This window comes from Capricornis sumatraensis, chromosome 8, assembly GCF_032405125.1.
Source record: "Capricornis sumatraensis isolate serow.1 chromosome 8, serow.2, whole genome shotgun sequence".
Lineage (NCBI taxonomy): Eukaryota > Metazoa > Chordata > Mammalia > Artiodactyla > Bovidae > Capricornis > Capricornis sumatraensis.
This window is the reverse complement of record NC_091076.1, coordinates 78,871,047-78,892,529: the sequence shown is the minus strand read 5'-3', so window position 1 is coordinate 78,892,529 and position 21,483 is coordinate 78,871,047. Positions and strand designations below refer to the sequence as shown.

Here is a 21,483-nt window from a genome sequence, read left to right as displayed (position 1 = left end):
GTTAAATCAATGTGATGGGAGCACGGAAGTCTAACTCTGTTCTGGCCACTGCTCCGAGATTTCTCATCATAAAAATTTTAACAATCAGTTAAATCACATTAATTCAAAATACAGTAATACATAGTAAAGCTCAGAACTTTGGATAAATTTCATATTTGGTTGGGCTAAAATTCACCATGGAAAAAGGATCAGGCTAACACTTGCCTATGTGAGCATAGCATTACCTATGATTTCTGAAATCACTTTTAGCTGATTTCCAAAAATTTCACTTTAGAGACTCCCTTGGTGGTCCAGTAACGGTTGAGGATCCATCTTACAATGGAAGGGACTGCATTCAATCCCTGGTCACAGAAGTAAGACTCCACATGCCCTGGGGCAACTAAGCCTGCCTGCTACAACTACTGAGCCTGCGTGCCACAACTAAGACCCAATGTGCCCAAACAAATAAATATTATAAAAAGAAAAAAAAGAAAAACTTCACTTTCTAGACCTTCGTGCATGTGCGTGCATGCTCAGTCATATTCAACTCTGCAACACCATGGACTGCAGCCCCCCAGGCTCCTCTGTCCATGGGATTTTCCAGGGAAGAACACAGGAGTGGGTTGCCATTTCCTACTCCACGGGTCTTTCCGACCCCGGGACCAAATCTGAGTTTCCTGCATTGGCAGGCAGATTCTTTACCACTGAGCCACCTACGAAGTCCCCTTCTAAATCCTTAGCGGCATCTGTTTCAATTTGATGAGTAACTAAGAAATCACCAGCAGCATCCTGCCTCAGTACTTCTGGAGAGAGCACGTGGATGCTATCTTGCAAAAACACACCTGGCTTCTCAACCTCGGCACTCCTATTACCATTCGGGGCTGGATAATCCATCGCCGAGGAGGCTGTCCTGTGTGATACAGGATGTTCAGCAGCATCCCTGGCCCCAGCCCACTAGATGCCACTAGCACTATCCTACTGACAACCAAAAATGTCTCCAGTAATGTCCAAATATCCCCTAGGGGCAAAACAGTCCCAGGCTGGGAACTATGTGAATATATGAGCACAAACGAAATAATTTCTCCAAAATGCTGTGTAAGCAAGTCTTTTCACCAAAGTTGACCCTCCACATGTAATTAGATGTGTAATCTGCTTTCGCGGGTATACTGTATCTTTTCATTTCACAGTCAAATATTCTCCTACAACATAATTATACGGATATTTCATAACGGAGTCACTAAAACACTACTGAAAGACATTTGGTCCTTGTAGCTAAGTCTTGCCACACATCACTACTTCCTTAGGCTAAACTCCTATGAGGGAAAGGATGGGGTCAAAAATATATTTTGATACATGATGCTAAATCGCCCTGCATAAAAGTGGTACCAAGTTACCTTCCCATCACCAGAGCAGGTTTCCTGTTTCCCTAACTCTTTTAACACTAGGAATTACTTTTTGTTTACTAGTGTCAATTTAATAAGGGTTTTAAATGGTATTCTTTTTTCAGTATTTATTTGTTTGGCTGTGCCAGTTCTCTTGGTTGTGGCATGTGGGATCTAGTTTCTTGACCAGGGATCTAACCCAGGCCACCTGCATTGGGAGCTTGAAGTCTTAGCCACTGGACCACCAGGAAAGTCCCTAATATGTATTCTTGCTAATATTATTTCTTTATTAAGCAAATACTTATTAAATAAAAATATTTATTAACTAAAGTATAATACTTCAGATACAACAAACTGTGGAAAATTCTTAAAGAGATGGGAATACAAGACCACTTTTCCTGCCTCCTGAGAAATCTGTATGCAGGTCAAGAAGCAACAGCTAGAACTAGACATGGAACAACAGACTGGTTCCAAATTGGGAAAGGAGTACGTCAAAGCTGTATATTGTCACCCTGCTTATTTAACTTATATGCATCATGTGAAATGCTGGGCTGAATGAAGCACAAGCTGGCATCAAGATTGCCAGGAGAAATATCAGTAACTTCAGATATGCAGATGACACTACCCTTATGGCAGAAAGCAAAGAGGGACTGAAGAGTCTCTTGATGAAAGTGAAAGAGGAGAGTGAAAAAGCCGGCTTAAAACTCAACATTCAAAAAACGAAGATCATGGCATCCAGTCCCATGATTTCATGGCAAACAGATGGGGAAACAGTGACAGACTTTATTTCCTTGGGCTCCAAAATCACTGCAGATGGTGACTGCAGCCATGAAATTAAACGACTCTTGTTCCTTGGAAGAAAAGCTATGACCAACCTAGACAGCATATTAAAAAGCAGAAACATTACTTTGCCAACAAAGGTCCGTCTAGTCAAAGCTATGGTTTTTCCAGTAGTCATGTATGGATGTGAGAGTTGGACTAAAAAGAAAGCTGAGCATTGAAGAATTGATGCTTTTGAACTGTGGTGTTGGAGAAGACTCTTGAGAGTCCCTTGGACTGCAAGGAGATCCAACCAGTCCATCCTAAAGGAAATCAGTTCTGTTTTCATATTCATTGGAAGGACTGATGGTGAAGCTCCAATACTTTGGCCACCTGATGCGAAGAACTGACTCCTTGGAAAAGACTCTGATGCTGGGAAAGACTGAAGGCAGGAGGAGAAGGGGACAACAGAGGATGAGATGGTTGGATAGCATCATTGACTTGATAGACATGAGTTTCAGCAAGCTCCAGGAGTTGGTGATGGACAGGGAGGCCTTGCATGCTGCAGTCCACAGGGTCACAGAGAGTCAGACACAATTGATCAACTGAACTGAACTGAATACTTCAGATACTTATTGCCATTTGAATAAATTCTCTGAATTTCTAGTCCATTTTCTCAGCTCAATTTTGTATTAGGATCTCTTTTTTGGTGAATTGTAAAAGCTATTCATTGAGGATATTAGTCTTTTGTCATTCACGTTAAAAATTGATGTTTCTCAGCTTTTCATTTGCCTTATGTTGGTTAGAGATTTCTGAGGTACAGATGTTTTCTATTTTTATCTACTTAAAATCTTTCCTTTTATGATTTCTGACTTTTGTATACCAAGAAAGCCTTCTTTAATCAAAGATTACATGATACTAACAATGCTTTATCCTAGAATTTTTAAGATTTTAAAAATAAATTTCATCCACTGGAATTTATGTGGGTTCACAGCATGAAGCAGAAATTTAATTTTATTATTATTTAAAAATAAACAGCCAGTTTTCCCAGCACCATTTACTGACCGATTCACCCTTTTCCTCACTGATTTATAATCACAGCTTGATCATATACAAGTTCTTATGTTTATATTTCTATTTCTGGACTTTCTACTTTTTTGTGTGTGTGATTTCTGTTCCTATGCCAGGACGACACTGAAGTAAATATCCTGTTTACAATATTTAAAAAATCGGGTAGGACAAGTCACCTGTCATCACTTTTCTTTTTCTAAAAAACACTCATGGCTATTCTCACTCATTTATTCTCCTAGCTGAACTTAAGAATCACATTCTATCCAGTTGGAATTTTGGCTAGGATGATGCTAAACTTATAGATTTCAGGGAGCACTGACATTTTACAGTATTGAGTCTTGACCTCCCAGAACATGGTACGATCTTCCAATTTTTTCTTTAGTGTCCCTTGGGAAATAACCTCTTTATTTCTTTTAAAAAAAATTTTAAGTTCAATTTTTATTTTTGGTCACACTGCACTGCATGTGGGATCTTAGTTCCCTGAGGAGGGATTGAACCCAGGTCCTTGGCAGTGAAAATGCAGAGTCCTAACCACTGGACCATGGGCAAATTTCCAGCTTTACCCTCTTTTTATTTTTTTAATATACACTCTGTACCTTTATTGCTACTTTTATTTCTGTGTATTTGATATTTTTGTTGCTATTCTAATTGGGAGACTGTTTCCATTACCATAAAAAAAAAAGGTATATTCAGTAAACAGTTTCTACAGGCCATTATATGCTTTTCACTGGCTCTGACACAGTTTGTAACTAGGTATCACTGATATAAGAAAAGTTACTGACCTTTGCATGTTAATTCTGTAATGGCTTCCCTGGGTTAGTCTTAGCAGTTTTAACAATTTTCAGCTGACTCTCTGCAGACACTTTTTAGCACATAAGGCTGTGAGGAAGTCACCGAGGCCCTGCCCACCCCCACCCCCAACCTATAAGCTGATCCACATGTCCGTCTCGCTCAGCTGCCTCGTGACCAAAGGGACAGGTCACTGCTAAGTGGTTCTCCCAAGTCCAGACCCTGTGGCCTCAGGCACGCCAGCCACCCCAGCGCCCCACACCGACCAACCACACTCCCAAGGGGCACTTTAACTAGCACCTGTGGGAGACAGTGGCTTTTAACTGGGTGCACCCCCATCTCTACCTTGATTTTAGGTCCCCTGTGGACACACAAGTTTGTCTTCTCTCTTGGCAGGATGTTACCACAAGGTCATGTGTGTGTGACTACATGTGTTCATAGTTCATATATATATATTCATATATACGTGTTTATATATTTAAAAAAATTTTTTTAAATTACCCTACACTGACCAACTAGCATGGCTACCGAGAGGTCAAATGACAAGGAGGTTGATGCCACTCACAGGGACTTCCCTGGTGGTCCAGAGGTTAAGAACCCACCTGCCGAAGCAGGCAACACCGGTTCAATCTTTGGTCCAGAAGGACCCCACATGCCACAGCCACTGAGCCCTCACTCCAGAGCCCACGAGACGCAACCACTGATGCCCACACACCCTAGAGCCCACGCTCCACAAGAAGAGAAGACACCGCAAAGAGAAGCCCGGGCCCTGTGACCAGTAGCTCCACTCACTGCAACTAGAGGAAGCCCGAGGCAGCAACGAAGACCCGGCACAGCCATAAATAAACACCACCACTCACAGACCTTGAGGCTGGAATCAGCTCACTGACCTCTCCGAGCCTCACTTTCTCCTACGTGAAATCAGGTAATAACAGTACCTACTTAACCTAGGTAAATGAGGTGATTAAATGGCTAAGATTTGGGAAGACTGCCAAGCACGGGGCAGGCATTCTGTAAGTGTCATCTCCTTCTCCTTCACTTAGCCAGAATTGCTTTATCTCCACTCCTGAGTCTGGAGCAAACTCTTCAAGGGGCCATACTTATCTGATGGCCGTTGACTCAGATGGCTGATCCAGGACAGCTCCACATCCTGTTTCACCCCATCTCTTGAAATCCAATTAGCAATCAATTAACAGACCTTGTCCTTACAAGTAGCCAGAGCTGCTTCCAGGTGATTGTGGCCGGGGATCCCAGCTCCCCACTCCCACTCCCGCCCCCACGAACTCACAGGTCCATTTCTCCTATACCAGGAGTAACAAGGGCTCCCTTACTGGGACCCAGGGAACCACATGCTTCTCAGACAACCCTAAAAGGAGAAGAGGATGAGGGCTGTGCAGGCAGATCTTTTCAACATAACTCTAAGCCACACAGCCACTGCTGTACATCCAGAAGGTCACAGAGGACGTCCACCATTTCCCCATGTTGGTTGAGCTATTTCTGCTTGGGGACGAAGTGAGAAGGTACTAAGCGGCCCCCCAGCCTCAGAAGTCTCCCAGTGAACCAAGGGTCAGGAAGGCAAGCATGTCACCCACTGCTGCCCGAGCCCCAGCACCCCGTCCCCAGGGCTCCTGCTCTCCAGTCAGCCCACCCCAAACAAACCAGATCCACTGCACCCTTGCACTCTGACCTCAAAAATTCAACTTTAAAAACAAAAACAAAACTGTGGTAAGAACTTCCCTAGGAGTCCAGTGGCTAAGACTCCATGCTCTGAATGCAGGGGGCTCAGGTTCGATCCCTGGTCAGGGAACTAGATCCCACGTGTTGCAACTAAGAGTTCACATAGCCATGACTAAAGAGCAAAGACCCTGCATGTCGCAACTAAGACCTGGCACATAAATTGTGGTAAAGCACATATACAATTTACCATTTTTAAATGTACAATTCAGTGGCATCAATTACATTCACAGTGTTCCTCATCACCACTCTCTAGTTCCAGAATCTTCCATCACCCCAAAAGCAATGCCTGTACCCATCAAACAGTCACTCCCCATCTCTCCCTCCTCCCACTCCATGGCAACCACGAATCTACTTTCTATCCCTGAATTTGCTTATTCTGGGCCTTCGTATAAACATACTCATAGACTATGCGGCCTTCTCAGGCTGGTTTCCTTCACTCAGGATAGTATTTTCAAGGTTCCAGCATTTAAACGCTAGCAGTTGCGGTACTAGCATTCATACTTTCTTCTAGTATTTTCAAGAGTCCCGCCCTTGCTGGTACTCCATCCCTTTTTAGGGCTGCATGATATTCCATCGTATGGACATGGCACACGGAGTTTATCTGCTCTGCTACTGGTGGACATTGGGCTGTTTCCACCTTTTGGCTCTTGTGAAGTCAAGCCCTTTAACTGGTTTCCAGTCTTTAAGAGGGTCTTATGGTCTGTGAGGAGGCCACCTGGCCTCTGTCTTGGGCAGCCCCACCTGCTTCCAATCAAGGTCTTCCCAAGAGCCCTCCCTCTGCACCCGTCCTCATGTAAACCCACAGTCCCAGGGCCCAGCTGAGCCCCTCCCTCCATCTTGCTGTTGTTTAGTTACTAATTTGTGTCCGACTCTTCTGCAAATCCAAGGACTGTAGCTTCCAGGCTCCTCTGTCCATGGGATTCTCCAGGCAAGAATACTGGAGTGGGTTGCCACTTCTTTCTCCAGAGGATCTTCCTGACCCAGGAATCAACACCCCACCCCACCGACCCCTGCATCGGCAGGCGGATTCTTTACCACTGAGCCACCAGGGAAGCATCTGTATTTTCCATGGCATTCCATTGTTTGTTTTTTTTTTAACTGAGCACTTATAAGCCCACTGTCGAACTACAGTCTTTACCCAAATCATCTCATTTAATCCCCACAATAACCGTACTCAACAGTGTTATCATCACCCTATTTCACAGCAGAGGAAACAAGATCAGGCAAAACTCCCAATTCAGTGCCCTTCACTCCTCCCCCCCCCCACCCAAACACCAGCCAATGTCGTGTTCAAGTCTTACCCCCTCCCCTGGAAAACCAAAGTCTAAAGCAAGACTAATCCAACCCTATCCAGCTCCAGGTCTAGAAAAACCAAACTGTCTTCCAGGAAAAAACAGAGGTGCTGCTGGGTCCCCAGAGGTGACATCTCTAAGCCCACCCCTATCCCTTACACGCACACCCCCACCCCTTTACACACCCCCACACCTGGGAGCACCTGAGTTGGGGGGGTTGGTGGCTCATGTAGATTTAGCTACCTGGCTCCCCTGAGGGCTGCTGGGGGTGGGGGGCCTTGGAAGTTACCCCTACCCCCAGGCTGGGCCACTGGAGCAGCTGGCAGAGGGCACCACATGGGGCCCCAAAAGGGGTAAGTGCAGCTGGGCTGCAGGGAGAACCCAAGACCAGCTGGGAGGTGGCGGGAGCCCAGGCGTTGGTTGTTCGCTCTCCTACCTCCATCCGGGGTCCAGCTTCCACTTGGATGACAGCCATGTCCCTTCAGACTCGGAGGCCAGCCCAAGCCATCAGGGCCTGGCCTTCTCAGAGGCCACCCTGCCTCTCTCCGGTTTTCTGGTTCCCAAGGCGTCTACATTCTATTTCCGGTGGGGAGGCTCACCTGGGCTTGGTTTACACCAGGGAGAGCAGCAAAGGCTAGAAATCAGGCCCCACCTCCAGCCAGGTGTTAACTATTTACCTGCATCCTCTGCCCATGGGGGCCTGCGAGGCTCGTGGGAAAAGCAGATCGCCAGAGCGAGTAGGGGAGCGAGCAGGCGTTGACACGGAAGAAGAAAGCTTAGCAGAAGTTTATTCCTCCCAGAAGACTCAGGGCAGGGAGGCCCAGGACCAGTGGTCCCATCCTTTCATCCTTCAAGGAGGCAGAAAGCAGTCTTTGCTCTGTTCAAGGCTTCACAGTCAATGCTGGATCAACCCCAGATCTCCTGGCTTTGAGATAGTGCTTGTTCCGCTACACCCAGGGGCCTCTACAAACCAAACATGCAGATAGACCAATACCTTGGAGCTAAGGCACAGCGAGGGGACGCAGGGGTAGAGGTCTCTACAACTACAAATCAGTGGTTTGAAGTGGGTGGTTCCTTGCCTCCCTTCCTCCCAAAATGGGGTACCAGCTGGCTCAGTGAGCAGGTGGACAGCATTCCCAGAGAGAACTGGCCCTTCAAGGGGATGGGTGGGTTCAGGGTGAGGTTATGTCCATCAGCTTTCAGGACAAATTCTCAGCTTTATTAATTCTCCTTCTTTCCACAGGCAAAAGTAAACAAGCTTTTCTCAGGCAGCCCAGCATGGAGGCCTTCGCTATTCAAACACTGCAAGAATCGACAGGCTCGGATGGACTGAGCTCCCAGGCCCTGCTTCCCAGGGGGCCCCCTGGCCTCCTGCCCACAACTTCCCTCCTGCTGAGACGAGGCGAGCAAGGCCTTTGTGGTTTCAGACCCCAGAGTCCCAGAGCCCATGATCCGGATCTGGCCCAAGTTCCCTGGAGAGAGCATGAGAGATCCCGGGCATCCGGAGACCCAGAGAAAGTTACAACGGGTCTGGGCAAGGACCCAGCATCTCGACAGGCATCACACTTGCTCACCTAGCCCCTCGGTGGAGGAAGCACTTTGTCAAGAGTGTTCATTGACTGTTTGCTTCCACTGATATCGTGTTTTCCAAGGTCCAGAAGAAAGAAAGGAAATAAATAGTAACAAAACCAAAAGAAATGAGAAAACTGAGAATTAGTAAAGTTTTTTCAAAGGAAGATGCTACAACTTAGTTGCCCAGGAATCTTCTGTCTGGTTGAGCTTTATACCAGCTTCTCGTGGCCTGTAGAGAAATCTCACGAGTTGTTTTTTGCTAATCCTCTATTCCATTTGCACATTTCGAATTTGGAAGGAAGAAGCCAAAAACCACCACGAGAAACTTAAAGTCAAGGTTGGAAGGACCAGCAAAGTGGGAGACGAGAGTGAGCGACCATGACGATCCGCCTTGACCTTGGATGGGCTGTGTTCTCAGCCCGAGGAGCTCATCCTGGTGAGCTTTGCTGGGGCTCATGTCACAGCAAAAGCAAGAAGCAGGACTCCATGACCTGAAAGTGTCTTCTCGATTCTCAACTGCTCTGAAAGTGAAAGTTGCTCAGTCGTGTCCGACTCTTTGCGACCCCATAGACTACACAGTCCATGGAATTCTCCAGGCCAGAATACTGGAGTGGGTAGCCTATCCCTTCTCCAGGGGCTCTTCCCGACCCAGGAGTCAAACCGGAATCTCCTGCATCGCAGGCGGATTCTTTACCAACTGAGCTATCAGGGAGGCCCAGGAGCTGGATGAACTGGGGTTGTCCCTCTGAATCTGTTTTTTATCAGAGTGTCCTCACAGGCACCCATAATGCTGTTTCCTCCAGCCCCTTCCCAGCACAATTTCTCCTGTAAGTGTCCCCAAGACTCAGTCAAAGGTGCTGAAGACCCAGCAACCAGAGTCCATTATGTCTTTGGTTCTCCCCAGTGAGGCCTCCAGCACTCTCTGAAATTTTCTGGCATTTCCTCTTTGAGGGCCGTTTGGTGACTATGAATATCCAAGTTCTGAATCCATTTTCTCAAGTTCCCAGGGACCGGCCAACACTCGAAACAATCCAGTCTATTCTAAAGCATTCAGGTGATCACACGGGTACCCGCGCCTCCCCCACAGGCCAACCAGGAGAGGAGCAAAGGGGGCCCCCGAGTTGACTCTGAGGTCCTCTGGGGACCCCACTGTCACCATTCTTGCCCCCCATGCCCACTCCTACTACAAGCTGTTGTTTAGTCACTGAGTTATGCCCAACTCTTTCGAGACCCCACAGACTAGTCCACCAGGCTCCTCTGTCCATAGGATTTCCCAGGCAAGAATACTGGAGTGTGTTGCCATTGCCCTCTCCAGGGGAGCTCCCAGGCCTGGGGGCTGAACCCATGCATCCTGTGCCTCCTGCACTGGAAGGTGAATTCTCTACCACTGAGCCACCAGGGAAGCTCCCTACTCCAAGTACCGGTACACAAAAGCCCCATGTGACCCCAGGCCCACGGCACTGGGTACAGCCTGACCTGCTCTCCACCGGGTGTGCCCTCCAGCCAGGCTGGAGCCCTCTCTGTGCCCAAAGCCAGGGTTGGGTGACCCTTCTTGTACCAAGGATGGTCCATGGGCCCTTTCTCACAGTAATATTTCTAAATGCAGAAATAAAATCCACAAGACTACAAAGGAAACTAATCAATACTGAAATACACTTACCCAAATATTTTCAAAACCCCAGATTTATGGTACAGTGATGTAATGTATGTGTTTCTTTATTAATGATTATAAATCAAGATCCCACAGCAGGGCTGGTAACTTTCATCATTTTTAAGCAATTAGCAAGCATAAATAATATTTCATGATACCTGCACCAACTCTAACATGATGTGAAAACGGCTGGGATTTCTGCAGGTGGCCAAATCTCCGATGTTGCTGACCCGGCTGTGGTTTGTGGCCCACCTTTGCAATGGAGGAAACTTCTTTTTTTTTTGGCCACACAGCATGCAAGATTTTAGTTCCCATCCAGGGATAGAACCATGTCCCCTGCAGTACAGTGTTGAGTCCAAACCACTAGACCACCAGGGAAGTTCTTTTTTTTTTCTTTCTTTCTTTTTGGAAACTCTTGATTTCAGTTAGAGGGAAGGGACAGTGAGAGCGTGAGTCTCTTCCTGTCCCGATTCACACCCCTCCTCATTCTGTTTGTGGACCCCAGTGCTCTAAGAATGTCCTTTCCATCTCCACCACCCATCTCCTTCCCTTTCTGCAAGAAGGAATTTACAGGACCCTGGCTTGGATGGCCCTGGGCTAGAAGACAGCTTCTCCCCCTCGCTGGCTGAGCAGGAGGACCATGGCTTTGAGGGTCTCAGGCTTGGATGGCAAGCTAGCCCTAAGCACTAATAAAGGCCCCTCCCCTTTATTCTTAGAAGGGACATCATTGCAGAAAATGCCATGTGGCTCCATCTTGCTCAGTGCAGCCCAGGGGAACCACTGATACCAGCCAGTGCCCCAGTGGTGGCCAGGGAGTCCGGCCCCTCTAGCCTCCCTTCCCCAGCCCCCCGCGCACCCCACAGCAAAAGAAGGAAAACAGCAAGGGGACCGCTCACCTTCGGGCTCCTCCACGCTGCTGGCTGCAGTGGTCGGCGGTGCCACAGGGATCTCTTTGTGGGGTTCAGGACGGAGGGAAAGGGAAACAAGGTCAGAACACGTTATTTTTGACCTTAGAGAAGAAAAAGCACAGTGCAGATTCCCCCCAACCTCCCTGGGCCCTCCCTCCTGGTCTCACTCTTCACCCCGGGAGATGACGGTCAGGGAGGAAGGGAAAGCCTGGCGTAGGGGCCAGACCACCCTGTTCTCGGCTGGAAGCTGTCCCTCCAGCTGGCAGAGACTGGAGGAGGGGAAGGCAGGACTTTGCCCCCTCTGCTGTCTGTGTGCCATCTACTCATCTCGGGGCCAGGGGCAGACAGAGAGGTCCTTAGGCCCCCCTTATTCATCATCAACAGACTCTGAGCTCAGGCTGACCTTGACTCATGGGTGGGGAAGGTGTCTGTGGCATGTGAGGGTGCTGGGGGGTGTTTTCCACATGCAAAGAGGGGTCTGCACTCTGGCCTAGGTTCCCACCTCAAGAGCTAAGGTGTTTTCTTAGCAGGGAGAACAGACTGACAATACAGAAGACTGCAGGGCCAGAGAGAAGTGTGCTCTATTGGGGCCGTTCCTCTCCTACTGAGAACAGCAACACGTTCCTACAAGCTCCAGTTCTGGGCCCAGAAAAGGTGAGGAGCTTCAGCCAGTCTCTAGGAAAGACCCAGACTTCACGGCTCCAGATTCTCTTTCTAGTCAGGGCCAAACCAAGAACCCAAACTCCCTGAGTGGCAGGGAGTCACCTCCCCGGCTGAGTGACCGTATGAATGTGGAGTCACAGACACCTCCACGAACCCCACTAATTTTGGACACCACCTGACTGCTAGGGGTTAAGATCTCCCTTGGACCCCCTCCTCCCAGACTCTAGATCAGCTGCCACCTGGGTCCTGGGGGGTGGTCAAGATGGAAAACTCGGGCCTGGGGGCAAACCTGAGGGTCCCCCGCAGAAGCCAGCTCTGCACCTTCAGAAGCAACAGGCAGAGGGCTGGCCCTCCATATGGTGCCAAACCCCTACTCTCGGTTTATCATCGACAGCAAGCTACAGGTGCCCTGTTACAGCAGCTCATTAAGGAGCCGGGCTCCCTCTTGAGTCTTCATGAACTACTTGGCCCCAGCAGGAACATTCCAGAGGGAAATCCAGACAGCCCAGCCTAATCCTGCAAATCCAGGGAAGGTGCTGGGGCCAGTGGCCATGGAGCCACCCTGGCTGCCCGAGCCCCACTCTTCGGGCTTGGCTCTAGGACGTGAGTAGAGGGCCCCGTGGCTCCCAGAGCTGTGATCAAACAGACACAAGCGTCCAAGGTCCTGTCTGGACACCTGAAACCCGGTGCCAGCAGGAAGAGCTCACAGAAATCCCAGGATGGAGATCCCAGGTCTCTAGGTGGTTGGCAGTGACGCTCACCCCCAGCATCAGCCCGCCCTTTTCAAGAGGAAGGGAAAAGGCACAGAGCGTGTTGGAAAGCGGGATGCTTTCTCATCTCCCAAGGTTCCCATCCCTAATTCTGAAAAATCAGCTCCACTTTCAGGCCTTTCCCCTCAAGGATTTGAAATGTTGCTCCCAGCCACTCTGGGAACGCGACAGCTCCTGACTCCCCCTCGCAGGGAGACCTCGTTTGCTTCCCCTACGTTTGCACAAGCTCGGATGGTGGGGCCGATCTCCTCCCAGCTTTCTAAAAATGGTCAGTTTTCTGGAGGGCCAGAAGAGAAAGATACTCGCAAGCTGTGAGACCCAGACAATTAGATGTCGTGAAAACCATCTCAACCTGCTCCACCCTGGATGGACACAGGCTCAATTTCCCGTGGTTCAGATTTGCGGTATCCGCTGTTACCATGGCAACATCTTCTGGTCGTAAGACCTGCTGGAAGCCACGCAGCCTGGAGTGTCCTGGACATGCAGCCACGCTCAAGTCAAGTGGATGAGGTGTGGGATGTTGAAGACTCCCACCCAGTGTGGGGGGGAGCGGATTCCCTGCAAGATCCAGGGTCCACTCCAAGGACCCCAAGCAGCTGCCTGGCCCCCAGCCTCCTGCTCTGCTTCATGCTGTTTGTTCCAAGACCCTGGCATCTGACCTGAGAAGCTGGTGCCCACCCAGGACACTGAACACCATACAGCAGGGGTCGGCCGACTTCTCCAGCAAAGGACCAGCTAGCAAACGTTTTGGGCCCTGCAGGTCACAGGGGCTATGTCGCCACTACTCAATTCTGCCATCACAGCCCCAAAGTGGCCACAGGCAGTCCGTGAACAAGTGAGCCCGGCTGGGTCCCATTAAACTTTATTTACAGACGCTGAACTTTTCCTTTCATATCATTTTCACATGTCGTAAATTAGTAATCTTTTAATTTTTGTTTTAATCATTTTTAAAAGGTTTTTTTAAAAAAGCCCAGCCAGCCGCACAAAACCAGGCAGTGAGCCAAATCCCCAGGCAGGGTGTGCTAAGCCCTGCTCCGGAGAGGCAGCCTTGTGCCTGGGGTCTGCCTCAGAGGCTGGGGTTCGCTCCTCCTTCGTCCTCCCTTCTGAGTTCAGGTCAGCCCTGTATTCAGAATCAAACAGGCCGAGGCTAAGGGCTAGTGCCCACCCAGGCCCCTGGCATCCACGGGAGCTAAACCTCTGCTCATGACACCTCTGCAGTTTTAACATGTTAAAGCTCTCCCAAGCCAAGGCCCTGAGCCACCCTTGATCTCTCCCCAAGTTCCAGCAACTAAGGGGCTGACCACTAGCCTGCAGGGGCCTCTGGAACCCTCAGAGATGCTGCCATTCTTCCTAAAGGCCGCTGGTCCCCACCTGGAGTCCGTTCTTTCTGCTCTGAATCTGCCAGGGCAGAAGGGCCTAGAATTCCCACAGCAGCAGCCCCTGATCCAGACCTCACTCCCAGCCCAGGCCCAGGGCCAAGGTGGATACGGGAAGAGGTGGACATACTTCCTCTGGCACCCTGGGAGCAGGAGACTGTCAGAACAGAGCCATGGATGGGCCGGCTCTGCTGAGACTTCCATAGGCTTGGGGGTCTCACACAGGGCCCCAGTGAGTGCAGAGATCCACCTCAATGAGCACTGGCCCCCAGACATGGGTGACCCTGAGCCCCCACGTGGCTGGGAGGAGGGGCGCCCCGCATACTTATGCAGGGGGCGATGGGTGAGCGGCTCTGCTGGTAGCCCTTGGCGCAGCGGTTGCAGGTGATGCCAGTCACACCGTCCTTGCAGGGACACTGGCCCGTGGTCTGGTTGCACGTCTTGCCAGCGGCGCCCACGGGGTGGCAATCGCAGGCTGTGGAGGACACACAACAGAAGGCGTGAGAGGGTGGGAGTGACCAGAGCACACCCTCCTCCGAGGCCCTCCCCACCTAGCGGCACCCTCCCAGACCCCACCCCAGGGGAAGAGCTGAGCCGGGTGTGAGGGGCCAACCCACACACATTCCAGAAGCTCTGATCACTGACCACCTGCCTACCTAGAGACAGGAAACGAAAATCAGAATGGACCAACCGGAAAGGAGAGTCTGGGCAGAGGAGTCAAGTCGGGGTGCCCTTCTGAAGGCCCAGGAGGAACACCTCACAGCCCGTGGCTGAGCGGGAGGGTAGGAGTCAGATTTGGGGGCACACCTGCCCTTGACAGGCTGCTTTGTGCCCTCTCTTGCTCCTTTGCCCCCAGCCAGCTCCTAGCGCCCATGCATCCTTGCTAACCTCTGGGTGGGAGGGACAGGGTTTGGGGCCTGATGGAGCCCTGGGATTTGCCAGCTCAGAGGGAGTTAGCAAGGAGTGTCCCTCCCAGGGCTGTTGCCCCACTCTGCTCTGTCCAGCCAACCTGACTGGCAGGCAGGCAGTCTGAGATGCAGGCTTCTGGATCACAATACCAATCAACTGTAGCTCCAGGAAGGGTCAACAACTATCCTTCACTTAAAGGCCCTGATGAAACTTAAAGACTTGGAGGTGAAGGAACCCCTCAGGGCCTTGCAGAAAAGGACTGGCCAAGCTGGGAAGTGCCACGAGGCCCTGGTTCTCAGTTCAGGTGCTGCTGTATCCCACACCCCTCCTCCAGGTTTGCAATGGGCTAAAGAGCTGCGGTTGCCCACCCGTCACACTGCACCCAAGGCTCCCTCCCTATTTCCAGGACCCAGTGACAAAATAGCCAGAGGAGTTTAAGGGGACACGCCCCTATTATGGACTGAATGACTGCATCCCCCTTGCACATTCATATGTTGAAAGCTAACCCCCACTGTGATGGCATTAGGAGGCAGAGCCCTTGGGAGGTAGTCAGGTAGACATGGTCACGTGGGTGAGACCCCATGTCTCTTATGTCTCCTGCATGAGCAAGCAGGCTCTTAACCACTAGTGTCACCTGGGAACTCAATGCCCACTAACTCCTCGAGGTTTGAGCAAGAACTGTGGCATCTGCAAACACAGGACACCTGCCTCCCTGGACCTAGGCAGTGGACTTAGCGTGGGCAGAGAAGGGGAGGCAGGAAGGAGCCCAATGCCCTCGCCCACTCCCTGGGGTCTCCCTGGACCTCCCCACAGGGAAGAGAAGCCTGGAGAGGGTGAGCAGCTGCCTGCAGGAGGCGACCTGCTCCAAGTTCACTTGGTGCCAGAGCTGCTCTGTTTCTATTCCAAATGGGAAAAAAGTATCCAAGGGAATAAGTGAGAGCAGCGCTCCCGAAGAGCAACACTAACTCCTCCCGAGCGGGTGCCGCTCAGCATGAGGGCACCAGGCCTCGTGGCTGAAGACCCGGCCTCTCCCAGCTGGCCAGCCTTGGGCCCAGGAGGGGCTCAGGAGGAGAATTAGGAAGAGAAAGGCGGAGGGCCAAGGGTGCAGAAAGGACAGGAATGTGAGGAATTGCTTGTTGAAGTTGTGTCTGGACACGTGAGAGCTTCTGGAAACCGTGGGAGTACGGGTCTGGGGGAGGAGGGGGCATGGGGCGGGGTGCTTCAAGCCAGGTGAGGGGAGGGCAGGGGACAAGGCCTAGGGGAGGAAATGGGACTGTCCCAATCCCGCCCCTGTGAACAGCAGCAAACCTTCTATTAGAAACCTCTGTCAAATCTATCCTAAATTCATTTCCCAATGTTTTTTTCTTCCCTCTTCTTTCACTCGGCCGCGAAGCGCACTGTGGATGATGCTATGCAGAGGGGATGGCTGGAAGTGACCAATGACCTTAGATCCATCCCTGTGACAGGAAGGGCGATGGGCCACGGCGGCCTCTCTGAGCTGGCCTGGTGACAGCAAAGGCCCAGCACAGGCCCCTGGCGTCCCGAGCCCCTGGTGCAGGCGTGGGCACCACTAGGCGGATATGGACTCCCCAGGCTCCTGCCAGCTGACCTCCCTTGGCCAGCTTCGCAAGCCTGCTGGTAATCCTGAAACCCACGCCAAGACATCCTCCCCTCCATGCTGACGGAACACAGCTGCGTGCCAGTGACTTCTGGGCCTTGGACTCGGCCGGGAGGGGGTCACCAAAGGTTGCATGGTCACTGGAGGGTCCGAGCCAAGTCACCCACAGGCCCAGGTCATCTTCACTGAGGCAGGAGCTGGCCGAGAGCAGAATCTGGGGGGAGCAGAGTGCACTGCCCTCACCTGAGGCCTCTCAAAGCTGGGGACCCCTCAGCCCCCTGTGGTTGGTGAGCTGGCAGGGAGGAGCTGGGTGCCCGCTGAGATGGGCAGAGCGGAGGGCCAAACTCGGTGATGGCAGGGCAGTGTGTCTGCTTCACGGAGCAGGCACGTCCTTAGGCCTAGCCTTTGGTTACAGGAGAGGGCTCTTTGCTGTGCAGTTTCCAAATCATTCTCTCAAGATCTGCAAAGACTCCGAGCAACTGGCCCTTGGTCTGAGAGAAGCAGCGGGCTGACTGTGCTTCACGCAAATCACTGTTACAGGAAGAGAAGTCAGCAGAGTCCCAGAGGGTCCAGGCGGAGGGGTGGGTGGCAGTGAGTGGGAGGCTACTCAGGTCACTGCCATGGTGGGGGGACCATCCTCAGAGGTGGGGCACTCCTGCAACACAGCCCTGCCACTTGGACCGCTGAGCACGTCCACACCCCCACATGCCGTCCTTCTGGTCCTTGCACCAGCCTGTGAAATTAGCGTGACTATACCGAGGAGGCCAGGAGTGGAGAGACAGAAAGGGCCTGATCTCTCGAGCATGCCACTGAGGGCCCTCGCCCTCTCCTATGTGTCCCCCTACACTTCCCATTCTGCAAGGAGAAATACACCCTTCCCTGTTGAAATCAAGGCCAGGTGGCATCTCTTACGTGCGGTCAAATGCAGCCCCAACACAGACACTTGCATTGCACTCATTCTCAATTCACAGCCTAATGGCCCCAAAGTAAAGACTTTTCCTCAAACCCCATGATTATGGAAAGCTAAGTTATATCTTCTGGGCAAAGAAGGATGAGCTTCAAGGTGTGGGGAGAACTGATGAATCACAACAGCCCACAGTGGGTTCTCTACAACGTTGGACAAGAGAATCCAGCTAGTAATGCCCACAGGAAGAGGGTCTGAGCTGCCCACCGGTTACACAGGAGACTCCAACCCTGGTCCTTAGAGAAAGCCAAAGGGATTGTGCTGTATTGCCCAAAATCCAAAACACACCCAGATGCACAAACACACATAGATTCCTACAACTCTCAGACACGCAGGCACACTCAGCACCACAGGGGGCAGGGGAGAGGATGAGGGCAGGCTGAGCTGGGAGGATGTGGACGTGAGCGAGTAGAAGTCTTCTCCTTGGCGGGGGGTCTGGTGAAAGGGACAAAGTCAGAGCCTCCCGGATTCTTCCGAGAACAGGCTCTGGGTCAGAATGTCTTCTCCTGCAGGAAGCCTGGTTCGGTGACTCCCGTTTCCCTGGATGTCAGCCACTCCGCTCGGAGGAGGTCAGGCCCTTCCCCAGCAAGTCATCATCTGCACGCAGCAGGCAGAACCTGGCCCTGGGAAACAACCCACCAGAGAGTTTTTCCATGAAGAGGAAGGTGAGACCAGGAGGAAGCCCAGGGCCCTGAGAAGGCGGCCGGATCAGGTTTCTCATGAATACATGGGCTGGATGGTAGCCCGATGCAGAGAAGCCAGACTGTCCTTGCTTGGGGTCATCAGCCAGGTACGAACCACTAAAGACAAACAGACGGTTTCAGATGGGTGTCAAGAGACCCAGGTCTGATCCTGCCCTGCCAGTAATGCAGTGTGACCCTGGGCTAGTGCCTTGCTCTGAGTCTCAGGTAGCTCATCTCCAAGGCCAGAGGTTTATACTTGCACTAAAGTTGCTTCCAACTAAACAGGCTAAGATCCAGGGCAGTGTTCTGTCCCCTGGGACCATCACCCCCACTTCTGCAGTCCACTGCAGTGTCCCAGCTCAGGGGACCAGGAACATGCCCCTGCTGTACACCAGGCCCTAGCTCCACACCCATGTGGCACCCTGCCCGACACCATGAACTGCTGCACTGGGCTGGACTCTTTGAGATCTGTGTTGTCAGCTATGAGAAGTGCACTGGGGTTACTGAGGGGCCCCACAAAGCTGACCCGCAAGGCAGGCAGCCCTGATCCTCCTCTGTGGTGAGGCCCCTGTCCTGACTCCTGGCAACCCCAGATCTGTTCTCAGACCCTAGGGCTTTGCCTTTTCAGAATATCTTATTCTGGGATTTATGGAGGTGCAGGATGTATGGTCAGAGAAGGCATTGGCACCCCACTCCAGTACTCTTGTCTGGAAAATCCCATGGACAGAGGAGCCTGGTAGGCTGCAGTCCATGGGGTCGCAAAGAGTTGGACATGACTGAGCGACTTCACTTTCACTTTTCATTTTCATGCATTGGAGAAGGAAATGGCAACCCACTCCAGTGTTCTTGCCTGGAGAATCCCAGGGATGGGGGAGCCTGGTGGGCTGCCATCTATGGGGTCACACAGAGGTGGACACGACTGAAGCGACTTAGCAGCAGCCACAGCAGGATGTATGGTGGATGGAATCATACAGCAGGTAATCTTTTAAAATTGGCCTCCTTTATGCCCAGTGCATCTTCCCAGGTGGCACTAGTGGTAAAGAATCCACCTGCCAATGCAGGAAATGTAAGGGACATGGGTTTGTTCAATCCCTGGGTTCAGAAGATTCTCTAGAGCAGGAAATGTCAATCCATTCCAGTATTCTTGCCTGGAGAATCCCATGGACAGAGGAGCCATAAGGTCGCAAAGAGTTGGACACGACTGAAGCAACTTACCACACACATATGCCCAGTGCATTGAAATGCATCCGTGTTGCCAAGTCAGTCAACAGCGTGTCCAGTTGCATCACTGAGTTAGATTCCACAGTACAGACATACCACTGGTTGGTTGACCATTCACCCACCAGAGCACAGTTGGGCTGTTTCCAGTTTTTGCCAGTTGTGAATAATGCTTTTATCAACATCCATGTGCCGTTTTACCCACTCCAGTGTTCTTGCCTGGAGAATCCCAGGGACGGGGGAGCCTGGTGGGCTGCCGTCTACGGGGTCCACAGAGTCGGACACGACTGAAGTGACTTAGCAGCAGCATGTGCCATTTTTTGTGTGAAAGGAGATTTCATTTCTCTGGGATAAACATCAAGAGGAAGCATTGCTTGGTATTATGGCAGCTCTATGCTTCACTTCTCCCTGGTGGCTCAGCGGTGAAAAATCCACCTGCCAATGCAGGAGACTCAGGTTCGGTTCCTGGGTTGGGAAAATCCCCTGGAGAAGGAAATGGCAACCCACTCCAGTATTCTTGCTCGGGAAATCCCAAAGACAGAGAAGCCTGAAGATCCACAGTCCATGGGGTCACAAAGAGTCGGGGCACGGCTTAGCGACTGAACAGCAACAGTGGGTGGGTGGTGGCATCTCATCATGGCTCTAGTCTACATTTCCCTAATGCAGAAGAGTGACGGTTGAGGCATTTATCCATCATCCCTGTATCATCACCGAAGTAGCTCTGCTCAAGTATTCTGCCCCTTTCTAGCTGAGTGGTCAGTATTGCCTAATTGTGCAGTTTTGAGAGTTCTCCACATTAGCTGGATTCAAGTCCTTGGCCGGATATGTGATGCACAAATACGTCCCCCTGTCTGCTCCTTCATAGCAGAAGCTTCTTACGAGGCACGCCATGAGCATCAGTCTGGTCACTGACCCTTAGCCTTGCTGGTGGCCTCTGTGGCTCTCAGAACTGGCCCTTCCTTCACCTCCCTTCTGACCCAAAGCCCTCCAGCCCTTTCCTGCTCTCAGGCATGGGTTCCGCTTCTCGCTGTCCCCATGGCTGTTTGCCCCTGAATCCCAGGTCTCATCTCAAAGTCCATCCCATCCTCAGACAGGTCCTCACGGGATGCCTTGCAAAGCAGCCTCCCCTCCCCACTGCCAGTTACACTATCTCCAGCTTATTTATTTCCTCCATGTAACTCACCACAATCTGTAATAATCCTCTGCTTATTGTTTCTTCTTTATCATCAACCTCCCTCCAGAACACAAGTTCCAGAGGAACCTGTCTGTGCTGGTCACCAATGGACCCCAGTTCCCATGTCAGGCAGGGGATCCACGGATATGGGTTCAATCAGTGCACATACTCAGGGCCACTGTGTCACCCTCCCTGTGGGAAAAGGCTGTTTCATGGACCCTGAATCTGGAGGAGAGGAGGAGGGACACGCAGGAAAGACCCTCCCCTCACATCTGAGATCACTGGCAACCACAACAACAAACACTCCCCACTTCCAAATTCTCTGTGCTAATGAGGGACGAGGATAATTTAAATCCACAGGTAATCCGCAAACTTCATCTCAGCTCTTTGTCCGCTCCTCCTAGGCTCTGCTTTTCTTTCTCCCAGCAGTTGCTGCTGCTGCTGCTGCTGTTAAGTCGCTTCAGTCGTGTCCGACTCTGTGCGACCCCATAGACGGCAGCCCACCGGGCTCCCCCATCCCTGGGATTCTCCAGGCAAGAGTACTCGAGTTGGGTGCCATCTCCTTCTCCCCCAGCAGTTGCTAAGGAGGCACAAAAGAAGACACATTTCAAGTTGCACGACCTCTCTTTCCCCCGCCACTTTTGGATGAAGGTGCAGGCAGCAGGAAGTGGAAGGGGGAGCCCCGGCATCCCAAACTGGGTTATTTGACCCTCTGTGATCTATTAATAGTTAACTACAGTCTTCCTGCAGCTGATTTACAGGTGAAAGTTTCAGATGTGTGTGTGTATACAGATGGGTGTGTGTGTGTATACAGATGGGTGTGTGTGTGTGTGTGTGTGTGTGTGTGTGTGTGTGTACAGATGGGTCATGTGTGTGTGTGTGTACAGATGGGGGTGTGTGTGTTTATACAGATGGGTGTGTGTGTGTATACAGATGGGTGTGTGTGTGTGTGTACTGATGCGTGTGTG

The 21,483-nt window shown here is 51.3% G+C and overlaps 1 protein-coding gene across 1 annotated transcript in view; it reads right to left on the bottom strand.

Annotated features, from left to right (window-relative positions):
- NTN1 (netrin 1) overlaps nucleotides 1-21,483 on the bottom strand; it is a 187,465-nt gene that overhangs the window by 38,521 nt on the left and 127,461 nt on the right. Inside the window, exons 3-4 of the mRNA XM_068977223.1 lie at nucleotides 14,275-14,424; nucleotides 11,129-11,182 (exon numbers count right to left, since the gene is read on the bottom strand). Of these exons, the coding sequence (XP_068833324.1) occupies nucleotides 11,129-11,182; nucleotides 14,275-14,424 (204 nt within the window). The remainder of the gene's footprint in view (nucleotides 1-11,128; nucleotides 11,183-14,274; nucleotides 14,425-21,483) is intronic.